This window comes from Polypterus senegalus, chromosome 1 (assembly GCF_016835505.1).
Source record: "Polypterus senegalus isolate Bchr_013 chromosome 1, ASM1683550v1, whole genome shotgun sequence".
Lineage (NCBI taxonomy): Eukaryota > Metazoa > Chordata > Cladistia > Polypteriformes > Polypteridae > Polypterus > Polypterus senegalus.
In genome coordinates this window covers 43,416,506-43,434,830 of record NC_053154.1, presented here as the reverse complement: position 1 = coordinate 43,434,830, position 18,325 = coordinate 43,416,506, and the positions used below count along the sequence as shown (strand labels likewise).

At 36.1% G+C, this 18,325-nt stretch overlaps 1 protein-coding gene across 1 annotated transcript in view; it reads right to left on the bottom strand.

Moving 5' to 3' along the window:
* Positions 1 to 18,325, bottom strand: part of dennd2b (DENN domain containing 2B) — a 419,955-nt gene that overhangs the window by 53,501 nt on the left and 348,129 nt on the right. The window contains exons 12-14 of the mRNA XM_039748358.1: positions 11,691 to 11,768; positions 8,980 to 9,120; positions 4,989 to 5,137 (exon numbers count right to left, since the gene is read on the bottom strand). Of these exons, the coding sequence (XP_039604292.1) occupies positions 4,989 to 5,137; positions 8,980 to 9,120; positions 11,691 to 11,768 (368 nt within the window). The remainder of the gene's footprint in view (positions 1 to 4,988; positions 5,138 to 8,979; positions 9,121 to 11,690; positions 11,769 to 18,325) is intronic.

The following is an 18,325-nucleotide window of genomic DNA, read 5'->3' as shown; positions in this document are numbered from 1 at the left end:
CTAGACTTTGCGGATGAACTAAATTTTAGTTTAAACTGTGCATAATGATATGTTCACAAGATCAGTATTTAAATTTTTGGTGAAGCTGGAAAAGGATCAGACTACATTTTTATCATGACTCGGAGTATACAAGAAATGGGAGCTCACTAACACAAAGTCATTCAGGTCAGTCGAAAGCCTGAATATTTGTGTACTAACTATTCTTATCAAATAAATTAATTTTGTAAAAATGAAGAAATCTCAATCTGGTTAAGTTGTTTGCTAATGGAGTACTGCATGCCATTCTGGTCACCACATTACATAAAAGACAGATTCAACCTAAAAAATATATACTGTAAAAGTGCAACTAAGTGCATCACTGGAAAACTCAGATAACTAAAACTCTTTAGTCTTTAACAGAAAAGGCTACACAAGTAAATAACTGAGGTGTTCAGATGATCCAGTATACCGGAATTCTACTGGAAATTAAGAGCAACTGCATTTCAGAATGAAACTAAGAAACATTTCTTCATACAATAGGTCATTAAAATTAGGAAAAATATTGAACACAGTTGAAACAGAGACCCTGATATTTTTTTAAATGTCTTGCTATACTGATATAGCTCTGATAACTAAACAAGCCTGATGGTTTCCTTTCATATTTTTAACCTTCTATACTCTCATGTCATTTATAGTCATTATGCTTTTTCTTATAGGAATAATATGACATTACTTGCAGGTTATTAAAAACAGATCAGCACATAATGTAAACAATGAAACACCCAATAGTTTTTATTCATTGAAGCTAAAGCACAGGTGCCAAACTCCAGGGGCCTCATGTATAAACGGTGCGTACGCACAGAAATGTTGTGTAAGAACTTTTCCACATTCAAACCGTGATGTATAAAACCTACACTTGGCGTAAAGCCACGCACTTTTCCACAGTACCTCATACCTTGTCATATGAAAGTTCTCCGCTCGGTTTTGCAAACTGGCGGCACCCAGCGTCAAAGCAATGCTACTGTTCCTGTGTGGTTACTCCTTATTTTCCTGACGCGGCTTTATAAATACACTGAAACTACCCGCCTATAATTTATTAGTGTAATGCATCTCATTGTAATTAACTTGAAACAATATAATTGTCCAGGGAATAGCCATAGTATTCCAAATACCATAACTGCTTTAGCATTGTTACTCTAACTGCACCTTCTTCTTTCAGCTGCTCCCGTTAGGAGTTGCCACAGCGGATCATCTTTTTCCATATTATTCTCACTGCACCACTCAGAGTATTTATATCACTGTATCTTAGTGTGAATCACAACAGCAGCTGATCGGAAAGAGAATTATCGGTATACAGCTTCAAGAACACGTTGCCTCAGCCATGACAAAACGTTTCAAAGCCTTCCCTGTACGGACCTCGCGGTTCAGAAACAGTTTCAGCCCAAGAACTTTAAACGCACTCAATCAAGTGCTCCTTGTAGAACCGTTTGTACTTATACAGTAAGTACAATTACCTCACTGTAAACTTGCACTACAGTTATAATATTACACAACCTGTGCCACTTTATAAAGCGCGCATTTACATATGATGACGATATCATTTTTAAGATGAAATGCAGCAAAATATGTTTATTATATTATACAGATAAAACTTTAACTTCATTTAAATAATCTATATTCTTCACTGGGACTGGCGTGAAGGATAGAATAATTAAACATGTACTACAAAGATATTTCAATGTTCCTTAAATGTTTTGAAGAATTGGCGCTCTAAGCTTACAGATGGCTTAACGTCTATTACTGAGCTGATTGTGTGGCGATCCACCGTGCATAAGATAACATATTAACATTGGACTTTCTCTATTGGACATAGAGCCGTCCATGAGTACTGCTGCAATAAATAATTTCATCGAAGGTTGCACACAATCACTGCGCTAAACCCATGTTTAATAACATGCTTTAACTATCATCATGAAAATAATATCACGTATACATCTCAGTATTTTAGTGATTCATAGAGCTGTAATATCATGAATCTAATGGATTCTGTGTCCTGTCGGAGGAAGAGAGCCGGTTTAAGAAGCATGCAGTGATTCACACACATAGAGCACATAGAAGATCACATACAAAACAAAGCATTTAACGTGCTATACTTTAATTACGATGTGATTTGAGAAACTGGTTAATTAAATGATTTTAAGATAAAGTTTATGATGTTCTATTTTAATGACAAAATAAACTACGTGATTAAAGTGGAAATTTCGAGATTGAAGTTGACATTTCGTGCTTTTTCCCCACTGTTTGCCTTTTTTTTCTCTGTACCCTAATAAGCTTTCATATGACACTCAGACAGTGGGCTACATCTCGCCTTTTCACAGCGACTTTGATATGGGACTTCTTTTTTATTTCCGGCACTGTGCGACTTTGTGAACGTGAGCATTCAAGTTTCTCCAACACGCTATGTCACTCGATCAACTTCCTTTTGTTGATTATACCACGGTTTAATTAAACAAATAGTATGTTTTTCCTTTGCCTCCACTTATATTTCCCCCGTGCTTTTCCCATTGTCTTTTCACAGAAGGCTGGGCTTAAGGGTGATTTATATTGATTTGCATATTCAAAGAGGCATAATTCTGGGAGAAGTTGGGGCGTTACATAAAGCGTGTGCACGAGGTTACTTTTCACGCTGACCGGGATTTATATAGCCGGAAGAACGTGGAAGTTGGAGTATGCACAGATTCCTGCATCTGGATTTTTCTGTGCGTAAGCACATTTCGGCTTTTGTGCTTACGCCATGTTATAGTGCGAGTTCTACACACAGCGTTATACATGAGGCCCCAGGCCTGGAGGGCCACAGTAGGTGCAGGTTTTCTTTGTAACCCTTTTCCTAATCAGTGTCCAATTTTCACTGCTAATTAACTTCTTTTCCCTATATTTTAATAGCCCTGTTTTTAAGGATTAAGTCTTCTGAATTGATTCTTTTCTTCATTAAATGAAAGCCAAACAGAAATGAGACATGAAACGAGCCAACAGATGACCAGCTAAATTGGGGCTTCAAACTCCAACCAGTTCCTTAATGAGAAGCTGATTCTTGCTGTTAATTAAACCCGTTATTCAATTCAATGGCTTTTTGCTGCTCTCTTTTTGCCACAGCAGACATTTCCAAAACTGTTGATATTCTGTTTTTTTCTAAGAATTCCTAAAATGATTTGGTAACCTGAGGGATCAACCTTACTGAGACCTTCATCTTTATTTTCAGATTTTGTTTGATGGGTAAAGGTGAGCTGGTCATGTCCTGCTTGTTTTATGTCTCATTACTGTCCGGCTGCTAATTAAGGAATAAATAACAAAGGGGCCTGAGTCAAGCTAATTAAAGCTAAGGCTAAAGAAGTTAATTAGCATCAAAAACTGGTCATTAATTAAGATGGTTAGAATGAAAACCTGCAGCCACTGCGGCCCCCCAGGACTGGAGTTCGACACCTCTGAGCTAAAGGATGAAATACTACTGGTACCTAATGTCTACTACTAATGTTATTTTTAAACTTTGCGCTTCCTTCTTGTTTATCCTTTATCAAGCCACTTAATCCAGTTCATGATTGAGGAGGACGAACCCTGAAGCATCGGACAGCAGCATAAGATATCTAGTAGAAACCAACTCTAGGCAGGGATTCATGTACACACCCACACTTACTCAATTATAAGGGGCTAGCATTAGGACGTAGGAGGAGCCTGGAGTAAAACACACACAGACATGGGGAAAAAGTACAAAATACACACAGTGAGTAGGCTCAGATACAAACCAAAATACTTGAAGCTAGGAAGAAAAAGTATTGGGCAGTGTATTACTTGGTCACCATCACCCTGTTATTTCAAGGCAGCTCTATGCCTTTAAGTTATCATAAAGAAATTCTTTAATAATATCACAACTTAAAATTTTGACTACATTATGAACTAATAGTAGTAAAACAGCTGTCAAAAATAACGTGGAAAACCAAAATAAAAAGTACATTTCTTAAGTTTTAAATTTGGATAAATTTTGCTAAGGATTTCTTAGTAAGTCATTTTTCATTGTCAGATAAAACTTTGCCATGGTTATGTTGGTGATAAGGGCAATTTGTGTCTTCAGTAAGAGCCACAAACAATTTTCTGTGCACCAAGAGTCAGAGCTCCTTATCGTCTGAGAAATTTGAAAATTATGGTCTTTCACTCTTTCCACTATTTTATTTGTTCTTGGGATAGCATAATAGTTTTGAAGATATGTTGCACATCACCTCTTTATAGACAAAAGCCTGTGCTCAAATGTGCTCCACTTGCTCCTAAGTTTAACTTTTCCATTATGGCTAGTTGTGCCCATGCTGCAGCAATTTCTTCAGGTGTCTGCACTGTAACTAAGTCACTCTATGAGCATTTTGAAAAATTCAGCTTTTTGTGCTGTTTCATTTGCTTGTCTTAGCTAGGATCTTGTTCTTATTGTCATTATCATTATTATAGTTTCATACTTCAAAAATGAAGGACCATGAACTTTGTCTGCACTTACTCTGCCTTACTCATATCCTTGTTTATTTTTTGTTCTTATCTTTATTAAAATTCTTTCATCTTCACCCTTCAGTAACGCTTTTCATTTGAAATAATAAATATGGGTAACACATAGACATACCTGCACAAACTATATTAATTTTAATTAGCTTTTAGACATATTTATTTATTTGTTGTTCTTACTTATTTGTTGTATTTTATACATGCCAACTGCTGGAAAACTGTATTTTCCCTTTTGATCTATCTATCTATCTATCTATCTATCTATCTATCTGGGTTTCAACAGTTCACTTATGTAAGTAATTGCATTATGAACTAGTAAATTGCATGTTTTTTAGTTTAAGAGTTAGCCATGTTCATATAATTTAAATTTACCATTAAAAAGAGTATTCACATGAATAAAATCTGTAACTGCATTCTACAAATAAATACAGTTAGTAATAAAAAAAATCTTTTGTCAACTTAAGGATTACCTGAGTTTGTCTGCCACAAATATGACTCTCCGTTCCAGCAGAAGAGATGCAAAAACTCTAATAACCTGGCGAACACTTAGGCAGCTAAAGAGGCTATCAAAGTCCACATGTTCCAGGCGAGAATCCGTAGGGCGGCGCAGTTCAATGACCTATATGAACAATTTTAAAAAACACTTTTAAAGAACATGGACCTTAAGTCATTAACCACTCTGCTTTACTTGACTACAAAGACTGAGACTGCATCATTTTATTCAATCTTTTATTTAATTATTTAATTTAATTAGGAAAGCCTTAGTAATATTAAATCTTTTACAGATGAAACCATCCAAGGCACAACAAAGTAATGAAAATTGTGTTTTTCAATACTGTACTATACTTATCACAACAAAATACAGCATTCAGTGTAAGTTCATCATCAGTGTGGAAATGCACACTTAATTAAAAGGAATACAATATATATTATTAACTACATAATGTATATGTAAAATTACTATAACTTTTGGCACAGTAGATACAGTATCTTTTTGCAGATGTGAAGCATGTAATCATACTCCATTGATTGAAATGACAATGCATAACTTTTTCAAATAATATCATGATTACCAGAAGTGTAAAGTAAAATACTGTAATACAACTACTTTCTTACTTTACTTCAGTATGTTTTTTGTGCTTTACTTGAGTAAATTTCATTTAGGGCTACTTTTACCCCAGTACAATTTAGGTTAAATACCTTTCTTTTTACTTCACTGCATTTTCCAATAAGCCCTTGTTACTCGTTACACAAACCAAAGTATTATGCATTCATAAAAAAGACCTATCAGGTATGATGTCAACTTAGGTTTAGGCGTAACATTGCTCAATCACAGCAAAAACTACTGCTCATTTGGTAGGTCATTCCCATGACTCCCTTTTGGGTTGCGACATGAAAACTAAATATTCACTTTTCCCACAGTCGTATTTGAAAATAGTACCCCAAGAACTCTCTGCTGTCAATAATTCACCTTCATATTTAAAAAAAGCTTATTAAAAAAAGCATTTTTTGTCCTTCTTAAGCTACCTTCTATAGAGATCCTGATGTCCTAAAAAGCAGTGTCTTTTTAATATTGTGCAAACAAAATTTTATGAGCACATGCAATATCTCGAGACCACAAGTTATATATTGTTTGAACAATATCAGTATGTTGTACGCAGAAGATATTTCAGTGGATTCTTGCCAGCCCAGTTACTGACACAATAGTGTGAGCCCAGCTGTAAAAGTCGCTGGTTAAATGGAGAAGATAGGCTAAGAGTTCAAGTCAGATCAGAGCCTTCAAGCAAAAATAAGTATTTTTGTCACTACTTTATGGAATTTGACCTCAAAGGAGACAGCTAAGAGAACACTGTCCTACCAACCAGAATCTATTACAGGCACAATGACTAAGAAAAATATACAGTACGTAGCTTATTAGGTGAATATTCCATTTTTGTGTGCATGGGTGAACTTTGAGTAATGGTATGCTTTGTCTTGGTGAATTATCTGATAATTCGTGCACACCTGTTTTTCTGTCTTAACTGCAAAGTGTGTGACTTTTACTTTCTCAGAGCTGTCCTGTTGTACTGAAGTTGAATTAATATAATGTAATATTGGGTTGGTTTAATGCTTATATGTGTGGAAAAATGTTATTCTGTAGAATTTAAATTGTCTATAGGAGCGCATTAAGAATATGAATATATGAGACATATTATGTACATCTGGTAAACATCTGGTTATGCTAAAGAGTTAATAATATGCCTTGCCTGAGTTTAATTGTGGTTGATTCTATAGTTTACATGTGTGTTCAAGTGGGTAACTGGGTACCAAAATGAGCAATGGAGACCACAGATTTCTTAAGAAAATTCTTTTTAAAGATAAACAACAATTCTGAAATTGTTGTATTACTATTTAATGTAATACTTGCCCTGTTAAAATCCATCTTTACTTCAGTGAAACATAATAAATCCAATCTGTGTTGATCTTCACTCAGTTTTTATATTGTGTATCTACTCAAGTGTGAGCTATTCACTTATTTTTTAATTGTTATTTTTGTTTTTATTTTATTCTTATTCGCTCTGAAGTAGGGATGTCTCATCATCTAGGGGAGGCACGGTGTAAGTCATATCCACCCTCAGTAGCATCACACTTCAGGTCATCACTGTGACACTGACTGCAGTTATATTTTAATTAAAGGCATGATTCATTTTGCATGATTCATTCTTCTGTAGTGCATTTCTGTAACAAAAATATTGTGAATGTTGTTTAGCAAGAAAATAATAGGTGCATTGGTGATGCTAAACTAGACCTAATGTATGTGTGTGGTGATTGTGTGTGTGTACTCGTCCTGTAATAGACATGCACCCTGTCAAGGGATTGTTCCTGCCTTGCACCATATGTTTGCTCGGATAGGTTCCAGTTTACCTTGTGACTATGTTTAAGATGAAGCAGGTTAGAAAACGACACTGCATGGTAATTAAGGCTCATTGTAAACAAATGTCCTATCCACCCAATTGCCCAAATATGCATACTTATCAACAAACTTAATTAATAAGTATAGCTAACGATGTATGTTTTGAGGACACAAGCTAGAGTTTGATCAACTCTCTCCAAGTGAGTTTTACCCAAAAATTAGGAAAACAGTTGTAAAATGGATTAGAAAGAATAAAATTAGGTAACTGAGAATTCATACATATTCAAAATCAGATAATACACTTTTAATGGCCTAGAAATGTTAAAAATACCAAATACTGTAATCTGCATACTGTATACTGTAGCAGATGATTTATTGTCATTTCATATTATCAGCAACATTACCCACACATAACAGAAATGATGAGAGACCAGGAGCAGATTCATGAGGAATTCCTTATTGAACATATACTACATGTGACATTGTAACTGTATACGTGAAAATAATTTACCAATGATAAGTTACACAATACACTGTAGAATAATAAAGATGAATATCTGTTTTCAATCATTTTTTTGCTTTATTAACGTTCTCAGGAAAGTCAGCAAATAGAAATACAGCACACACATCATTTTTTAAAATCTAAAAAAAATTTGATTGTTAAAATTAAGTCTGGTGTTTTCATGCTGTGACTATACCTAACTGGAACCATACTTTTTATGGCTAACATCTAAGCAGGGATGTAATTATTCAGTACAGAGCACTATCAAGACTGTGTTAATGGTATTGTGTGGTGTTGTGTGTGGGAAAATTTCCATATATTCGGTAAGTTGTTTGTTTAATTATGAATATTACAGCAGACCCCCGTGACCCTGTAGTTAGGATATAGCGAATTGGATAATGGATGGATGGATGTTACAGTAGGTAAAAAGGTTTCCAAAAATTATAGCAGGACTTTATAGTATATACATGTAACAGTACTACTACTACTACACTTGTTAAAATAAAATACTATAAAGATGATTGTTTAGTGACTGATTTAGTTCACCATCAATTTTTTAAACCAAATAACTCATTTCCCTTCATCCATTGATTTTCTAACTTATTTTTTAATAAGAGATAATGTGTTAGTGAACTGTACAGTACACTCAAGCACACATAAACTTTCACTCAACTTTGAGTCACCAATAAACCTGACGCACATATCCCTAGAAGTTTACAGAAAAACCATAAGTAGGCACAGGGAGAAAATCAAAATGGCACACAGTCAATAACAAAGTCTTCATAACTACTTAATGCTACACTCAAATGACCTACTTAAAAGCAACAAGACTTAGGAATAGGAATTATTCCTTGAACAGTATCTAAACCCGTTATTTTTGCATAGTTCCAGCTCTCCTTTGGAAGAGAGGCTAGCTCTTATCCAGATGAGTTAAATAACATTTGTTTAGCTAGCTTAGAAATGAAGCTAAATACATAAGACACATGTAAAGTTATACCCCACTACTAATGGAAAAATAAATATTAGGGATAAGAAATTCAGTATATTGAATGGATGTATCACTGACCTCATTTCCAGCTCCAGGTAAGAAGGTTTTGACTTTGATGTTTTTCCCAGGTGCAGGAAATGGTGACTCCATCACACTCCTCATAAATGGGTAAACCAATGCTGCTGATATCCCCCTTCTCCTTTCCACTTCATCTAGGATCTAGCCAACATAATTAGAAGGTAATATTTTTGGGTACTAATCTTTAAAATAATAAGAATCTTTCAGATATGAATCTTTACAAGAATTAAATTAAAATTCTTCTATTTGCATATAATGTACGATTCCATTATTAAAAAAAATAATGAACCTTATAAGCCTATTAATCCATTTGTATGGAAACAGCAAAAACAGGTACCACTCGTTTTATCTTTGACAAAAAACATATTAGATTCATAGATAATGAGGGTTGTAAGAATTGATTTAATATCTACTCTACATATATATAAAATACTAAGCCTAAAAGTGCAACGATTTTGTGCAACGATTTTATGTGACGTTTTTATGTCATGTTTTTTGACACGCTTTAAATCAGGCTTATTTTAAAAACTACATATATATGTTTGGTTATGATTCTTTTAGGAATTTATCGAACTTTAATGTTATGTTGTTAGATTTTCTGATTTTTGCAAAAATATCAAGAACTCACATTCCGTGAGACGAGACTTTGTGCCAAGAGATTTAATCATGCCCGGGGCCATAAATAAAAGATAAAGAGTAGATGACAAAGTAGAACATCGTAGAAAAAAGGCAGTGAGACAAAATGACAGCTGCTGTACAGGCTTTTAAATGTTCAAAGCGCCACGCGAGATGCAGATCACGTGGCACAGCAACAGCAGCAAGCAGCGGCAGAGATGTGAAGTGGCCGACACATACCCCAGGCTGGGGGTTGGTGAGCGAAGCGAGCAGGGGGCGAATCCCTTAGTTATTATATAAAATAAAGAAATAAAATGATCACTCTCACTGAAAGTACATACTGTATATTGTCCTTGATCCAATCTATAAATAACAAAGCAAACTATAGAGCTCACTTGACAGAAGTAAACATACTGTATCAGTAATTGCACATATCAGGTCATCTCACTGGATGCTTTCTTTCACTGTTCATAAAGTTTCAAACAATATTGCTTTTACTCTTGACCACATCCATTGGAAATATTCTTTAAAACATAGTGTCACATAAGGCAAAATGATGTCAGACCAGAAATAGTTTGGTTATATCACAAAATGTTTGTACCAGTTGTCACACGCATGCACATAAGGAACAGCTGAAGGGACCTAGTGACTATAATTCCACTGCCACACCAAGGGTTGGTGCTGTTTCTTAACATCATTTTTCCTCCTCAGACCAGGGGCCTCGTATAAACAGTGCGTACGCACAAAAATGTTGCATACGCTCGTTTCCACGTTCACATCACGATGTATAAAAACTTGGTGTAAAGCCATTCACATTTTCACGCTAGCTCAATCCCATACACAAGTTCTACGCTCGGTTTTGCAAACTGGCGGCACCCAGTGTCAAAGCAGTGCTATTGTTTCTGTGTGGTTTCCCTATCTTTTTTAGATCCACATCCCTGATATGACTTTATCATATACACTGAAATTAACCGCATATTATTTATTAGTTTAAGGCATCTGATTGTAATTAACCTGTAACAATGTAATGGTCTATGGAATGGCCAAACTATTCCAAATACCATAGCTGCTTTAATGGTGTCACTCTCACTGCACATTCTTCTTCTTCTTTCAGCTGCTCCCATTAGGGGTTGCCACAGCGGATCATCTTTTTCCATATTACTCTCACTGCACCACTCGGAGTATTTATATCACTGTAGCTGAGTGGGGAATTTTATATCACTGTATCTGAGTGGGGAATTTTTTGAAAATCTAGCAAAAAAAATGAGTTGTTGATGGTTGAGGCGTTGATGAGGACAGCAGGGGTGTAGATCCGAATGCCCCAGTGCAAAAAAAATGGCACCTTCCTTTGGATGAGATGTAAAACTAAAGGTTTCACTGGCAACGTCTTTTTTCTTTTTGTCGCAATCGCAAAAATGTAAAGTTTTTTTTTCTAATATGAACTGTTACTGTTTTTTCGTTTCTGCTGTTTCAATAGGAGGGTGACAATGACTTAAATTCCAATAGTTGTTTTTCAGATGTTGACGAGCAATAAGTAAAAGGTATCACTGAAAACCTACAAAAACAAAAACAGCAAAAAAAAAACAGTACAAGGAAAGTTCGAAGAAAGAAAAAAACATTTACAGTGTTTCTGTTTGGGGATCGTTGTGCACAACTGAGCTGTGACCACAGAACTAACTGCTCTATGGATGATTCATTCAGGTGTTTCAAGGTCTTTTGGGCACTTCATTGTAATGAAAGTATCTGCTGAATTTATTTCATAGTAACAAGATTTTTTTACAGATGTCATATGGGGAAACTGTTTGGACCATAAAAAATACTTCGTTGTAATGAAAATTTTGTTGTAAAGATATTCGGTGTAACGGAATTTTACCTGTAATTTTCTCCATCAAATACTCAAGTATTAGATTGGCTTTGAACAATGTCTCAAGTTGAGATGCCAAATGAGAATAAACAGTCATGTAACTTTTAAAGCCATAATAACATTTTATTTTTTAAATACTATCGAAAGTTTCTATAAAAAATCTAAAACTTTAGATTACATTTACTTAATACCCTTCCACAATTAAACTTTTGTTAACCAAACTAATACTTACCTTTGAAAACAAGTCAAAACATCCTAGCCTGCTGATGACACAGTACACTTCAGGTAAACGAGGACCTTTACCACATGGCTACAAAAAGGAAGTGCAATTAGTATAAAAGAAAAGATCACATTTTTCAGTGATAAGTTAAAACCACTTTATGAGTACAATTTTAACTATAAACTATAGATGGTAATACAAAATAAATCATGGCTCTGTTTCATAGCTCACTGGAATTCCTCTGCCTCAATTTAGACCTTAGTGACTTCTACAGTGTATTGCGACAGAGAGATAATGGATGTTAAGGGTATGTGAAATATTCACATAACCTCTTTGGGGAGCCTATGATGACCTGCTGATCCATACGTTTACCATTAAATTTTACTATCATGTACTGCTTTATTGTAATCACCTGTTTTTGTAAGTTTCTCTCATATTATAAGCATACTGTACATATTCAGTACAACAACTACAACTGGAACATCTGTGATAATTGAAAACAGCAGGGGCACAGCTATACTAGGAATGCAGCTGAGATACACCAAGTTCTGTTGTTTCATATGCGAATGGGCAGCCCTACATTAAGAAGAACTGGCTGTTACATAAGTATTTGGTTCCAGGGCAAAAAAGTGTGGCACATAAACCACTTGTCGACGCAACAAAGATATTTTTGTTGCCACCTCTTCATATAAAACTGGAACTGATGAAAAATTTTGTGAAAGTACTGAACAATAAAAGGGAATGATATTGATATTTGAAAAGTTTTTCCAACAAATCACTGATTCCAAGATTAAGGAACGCATTTTTGGTGGTCCACAACTCAGATTCGTCATCAATGACAAACAGTTCTAAAATCTGCTAGAGGAAATTACTACCTGGACGGCATTCAAGTATGTTGCTGAGACTTTTCTTGGCAACTATAGAGCACCCAACTGCATCCAGCTGGTTGACAACAGGCTTTAAACTTACAAAACAATTAAGTGTGACATGTCGCTAAAGTTAAATTTCCTGCATTCACACTTGGACTCCTTCCCTGCTAATCTTGGTGCAGCCAGTGACAAACATGATAAAGAGTCTCATCAGGACATTGCAAAAATTGACAAGTGGAATCCATCAATACTGAAAAACTATTGTTTGACATCAAATTGGGATGCATCAGATGCTGAGTACAAATGAAAATGGGCACAAAAACATTTTTACCTCAGTTGAACAAATGCAGTGTATCAGCATTATTAGGCAGTTAAACATAATAAATTCAAAAAAAGTTAATTTTATATTTCGCCAAATACCTATGTAATACAGTCAAACTGAAATTATATTTGTGTTCAGCTTTAAGCTATCATAATTGACAAATATTTTTCTGGAGGCAAAACTTTTGAAAGTTTGATGTCCAGTGAATTATGATCTGAAATGTACTAGTATTATTGTTTTTAATTTCCATGGCCTCTGTTCTATAACAATTTCCACAATCTTCATAATACTATGATGATGATATAATCAGGCATATTAATTACATTTTTTAATAATTCTGAATTTTGTAAAATATGCTGTGTAAAACATTTATTGTAATGTTTCTTTGGTTTTTTTTTAAAGTATCTTGTTAAAGACAATGTAAAATGTAAAAAACTGAGATAGGAGGCAAATTAAAAAACATGTATAAAAAGATCTTTTCAATGACTTTGGAACAGCAGTCAGTGGTAAATCACCCACTTAAAGATAGCACAGACAATGAATACTTCTGTAGTTACAATATGTCAGACAATAGTTAAAACAGCCACACAAAGGGGAAACAGAACAGAAGAACAGAATGAGCTGTTATTATACCCAGCCCTTTAAAGGACAGCTGCAGAGACATAAATCGTCAGGCAGAGTGTCCTAGGAGAACAGCTCCAGGGAAATCCCCAACCCAGTCCTAATCCCGGAAATTATTACTGTAGCAGTTTCAGAGGTAGATTTTGGCCAAAGCTTAAAAGCCCATTACAAGAATGGTAGAAGGAATGTACTGGTCTTATCCTACCCCAGTCTTTCCCTCAGACTCCTCCCACAAAAGTCTGTTGTACAGCAACATATTTTAGTCAGCAGTCACATGGCGAATGGGCTGTGAACTTAAACGTGGGACTCTGGATTCACTCAAGCATATTGCTTTGTAGGGTTTGAGCCACTACCATAGACTTCCCTTTGAGCATTTTAGAGTATGGATATTGTTATGTTTTTTTTTTCGTTTTTGCTTTGTTTTTGGATTTTTGTGACCTTGCCTTTGGATTTGTCTTTTGAAAGCTTTTGTCACATAACTACTGGATTATAACACATGACATTCTACTTAATATTTTGACCATTGTTTTGGATTTATAGACTTGTCACTAAAATGGCTTAATTTACCACTGTGTCTCAATGGGCTTGTCTTGTCTTGATATCTAATTAATCAAAGAGTGCATGTGGTCAACCGTGCTTTCAGGATTGGAGCTATATAGTACGGTTCAGCTTCTCAGCCTTTCCTAGAGAAGAGTTTGTGATGAAGTACTGTGCACACCTCTTTTAGAGTAGCCCGGCAGCATGCACCTGACAGAAATAGTGAAGCCAAATACCAGGTAAAAGGAAGGACTAGAGGCAGTGCTCCAGTGAATTCCTGACAGATAGTGGTAGTGAATTTGGAATTGGGTACATAATGGACAAGGGCTTATTGATTGGCCAGATTATACAAAACACTTTGAAGGCTGAGCAAAGAGTTTTGATAACATGGTTACGTAGGAGAAAATTACAAACACCCTACCAGAAAGAAAGATGGCTAGGGCCTATTTTAGTTAGTTCCAGTTGAACTGTACGATTTATTTTGTTATTTTATATTTGCTTCCATTGTATGCAATATAGGCTTTTTTCCTTCTGTTATAATGTTCTATAATGAAACACTTTATTTTGTCCATTTGGCTCATCTAGCATTCATTTTGGATCCAGGAGTGGCACTTAGGCCCTCCCCATTGGTCACAATGCATTCACCTACCGTCTATTCTTGTTATGACGATGACAATCATCATTTTGCTACTGCTGACACTACTGTATATTTAAAAGCAAGGCAATCTGCCTTGTCTGCGACGAACTGTATATGAACTAGAACTTTTTACTTTGCTATTCATACTCCAGAATGTTTTACTTATTAAGCATAACTCAGCATATTTCTTGATTTATGATTGCATTGTTGTGTCTAAGCATTTTGTGTTACAAGGACCAGTTTAGTCTATAATCATGAGCTAAAGAGGATGGATCTATGCCTCTAGGGAAATGAGAGGATATAAACATATTTTGTGGTAAAGACAAAATAAGCTTTTTTTTGAGTAAAGCTATCAGTCATTACAATGATCAGCCATTCTCAGTGATAATAAGGACTACCTAACCTAAGCTAAACCATATATTAGTGAGTAGCATCATGAAGTCTAAAAACACACGTGGGAATATTGGCATAAAGGATGGTCAACATAAGTGTGAGAGGACACTCCATTCCATCAGAGAGACTCCATCCAGTTCTACTTCTATTTATTACTGATGTAGTTCTTTCACTTTCATATCTTTGTTAAAAGTATCTATATTTAAGCTGCAGGGAGTGATGTATTTGGATGGCCATAGAGACTTAAAATCCATATTTTGCTTCTCATTTACTATTATTAATTTATATTTCTATATAAATATAGCTTTTCTTTAAACTATTACATTTTGTTTGAACATCTTAGGCAGTTGAAGTAATATAGTCAATACAGGGAAACTGGTGTGGGTAGACTGCCACTTCTTTCCTATAATGTTAGCCGCTGAGAAGGGATGCCTTTAATAGTGAGCAGCACAGGAAGGAGTTACATGCCTTGTTAAGTGCCCACTGGTAAGTGGTCATAGGTAGGACCAGAGTATGTCATGCTTATGCTAAAAAAACTGCTGTAAAAGTGAACCAACTTATTGTCAAAGAAGACATTGAATGACTGTACTGGTGTGAGAAGCAATCAGCTATGCTGACAACCCCTAAATAATGTCAGGGTTAACACTGGCAAATTTAAAGATGACAGTTGAAAAGGCCTGAATGAAATTAACAAAAATATCCAATGAAGGGAAAAACTGGGAAAAGTAGAAGAAACAATATGTAACCAGTGGGGAGCCATGCTGACGTTTGCATATACTGTAAACCCTACATGCACCACTAGCAGACTTGTCATTTGCTATTCTGGTTAATACATTTATTAATGTAATATGACTATCTATCTTCTCTATTCTGTCCTGCAGTGGTAGCAGCTGAGTCAACAAAAAATTTGGAAAATATAAGAAAACATCCTGGGGAGAACTGAAATATTAAAATCGGTGGGATGTTCATGTTAGAATTTAATTAAGCTCAACAAAAACAATGAGGTAGTAAAAAATGCATCAAAGACCCTCATGCCACAATTTTCCAAGATTAAAAGAATGAAAGATGTATGATTTAAAAAAAAGAAACTGAAACAAGTGGGATCAGGCTGTACTAGAATTATTCCACAAACTAATTTATAAATTGGCAGCATCTGCAACGTACAAAAAAAACACTTAAGATAAACTGGTTTTAAACCAGGATGACGATTCAAAATCACAACTAATCCAGCTCTAGAGTTTCTGTGGTGAAGTCAGCAGACTGATATATAAAAGTGGCTTAGCAAGCCAACCATTCATTTTGATCAACAATTGCAAACTTCTGTCAAGTAAAAGGATGTATATTAAAGTTAGCAAGAATATCTTAATTAAACTACACTGCTGCATATGGAAGATTTTAAAACTTTATTTTGCTAAAAATAATTTTTCCATTCTATGAAATTTTTGTCAATGTATAAAAGTTCAGCACATCTTGGTCAATACATTTTGTTTTTACTGTATACATTGTAAAAAGGCGCTATATAGGTGCCTGACCCAACACAGACTCACACCGGAGACATGTATAAAAATAAAGAAACTTTTTATTTTCTTCACCTGTGGGGCACATCTTCCCCGTAATCCCTACAGGCACAACACAGTCCCCAGTACAAATACACACAAGCACTCTTCTCCTTTGCACCACCACTCCTTCCCTAAGCGTAGTCCTCCTCCTCCCGACTCTGGCCATTGAGTGGTGGTTGCTGGGCCCTTTTATAGTCCACCTGGAAGTGCTCAAGGTGATTGATCGCCAAGTTCCGGCAATTCAGGTGTTGCAAATACGCTGCCTGTACGGGCTCAGGAGTCCCAGCTGCAGGGACCCAACTCCAATTCCCATGGAGCCCTGCAGGAAACCGAGGCATCAACCAGTACTGTTAGTAAACCAGGTGCTGGTGAAAATTGGGCTACTGTTGGCCAAAGAAGGAGAAGAACAGAAGGGAGATGTGTCCGGAAGCAGGAGGAGAGGAGGAAGGTAAAGAGAGTGGAACTGAGGGTAGGAACTTTGAATGGCTGTATGACTGGTAAGGGGAGAGAGGTAGCTGATGTGATGGTGAGAAGGAATGTTAATGTATTGTGTGTACAAGAGACTAAATGGACGGGGAGTAAGGTCAGGTGAATCAGAGGTGGATTTAAATTGTTCTATCATGTTGTAAATGGGAGGAGAAATGGGGTAGCGGTTATTCTGAAGGAACAGTATGTCAAGAGTATTTTGGAGGTAAAAAGGGTGTCACACAGAGTAATGATTATAAAGCTTGAAATTGAAGGTGCTATGATGAATGTTGTTAGTTCATATGCCCCGTGTGGGTGTGTGATGGATGAGAAAGATGATTTCTGGAGTGTTTTGGATAAAGTGATGGGACACTGTACCTAAGGGACAGAGTGGTGATTGGAGCGGATTTCAGTGGACATGTTGGTGAAGGGAACAAGAGAAGATGAGGAGGTGATGGGTAGGTATGATGTCAAGCACAGGAATGAAGAAGGTCAGAGGATTGTGGATTTTGCCAAAAGGATGGACATGGCTGTGGTGAATTTTTATTTTAAGAAGAGGGAGGAACATAGGGTTACGTACAAGAGTGGAGGAAGATGTACACCGGTAGATTACATGTTATGCAGGAGGGTGATTTTGAGGGAGATTGAAGACTGAAAAGTGGTGGCAGGGGAAAGTGTAGTTAAGCAGCATAGGATGGTGGTCTGTAGGATGACGCTGGAGATGAAGAAGAGGAGGAGGAGAGTGAGGGCAGATCTAAGGATCAAATGGTGGAAGTTGAAAAAAGAAGACTACAAGGTTGAGTTCAGGGAAGAGGTTAGACAGGCTTTGGGTGGCAGTGAAGAGTTACCAGACAGCTGGGCAACTACAGCAGAAGTAGTAAGAATGACAGCAAGAAGGGTGCTTGCCATAACATCTGGACAGATGAAGGAGGAAAAGGAAACCTGGTGGTGGAATGGGGAAGTACAGGAGAGTATACAGAGGAAGAGGTTGGTGAAGAAGTAGTGGGATAGTCAGAAAGATCCAGAAAGTAGACAAGAGTACAAGGAGATAAGGCGCAAGGTGAAGAGAGAAGTCACAAAGGCTAAAGAAAAGGAGTATGATGAGTTGTACAAGAGGTTGGACACTAAGGAGGGAGAGAAGGACCTGTACCGATTGGCTAGACAGAGTGACAGAGCTGGGAAAGATGTGCAGCAGGTTAGGATGATACAGGATAAAGATGGAAATGTACTCACAAGCGAGGAGG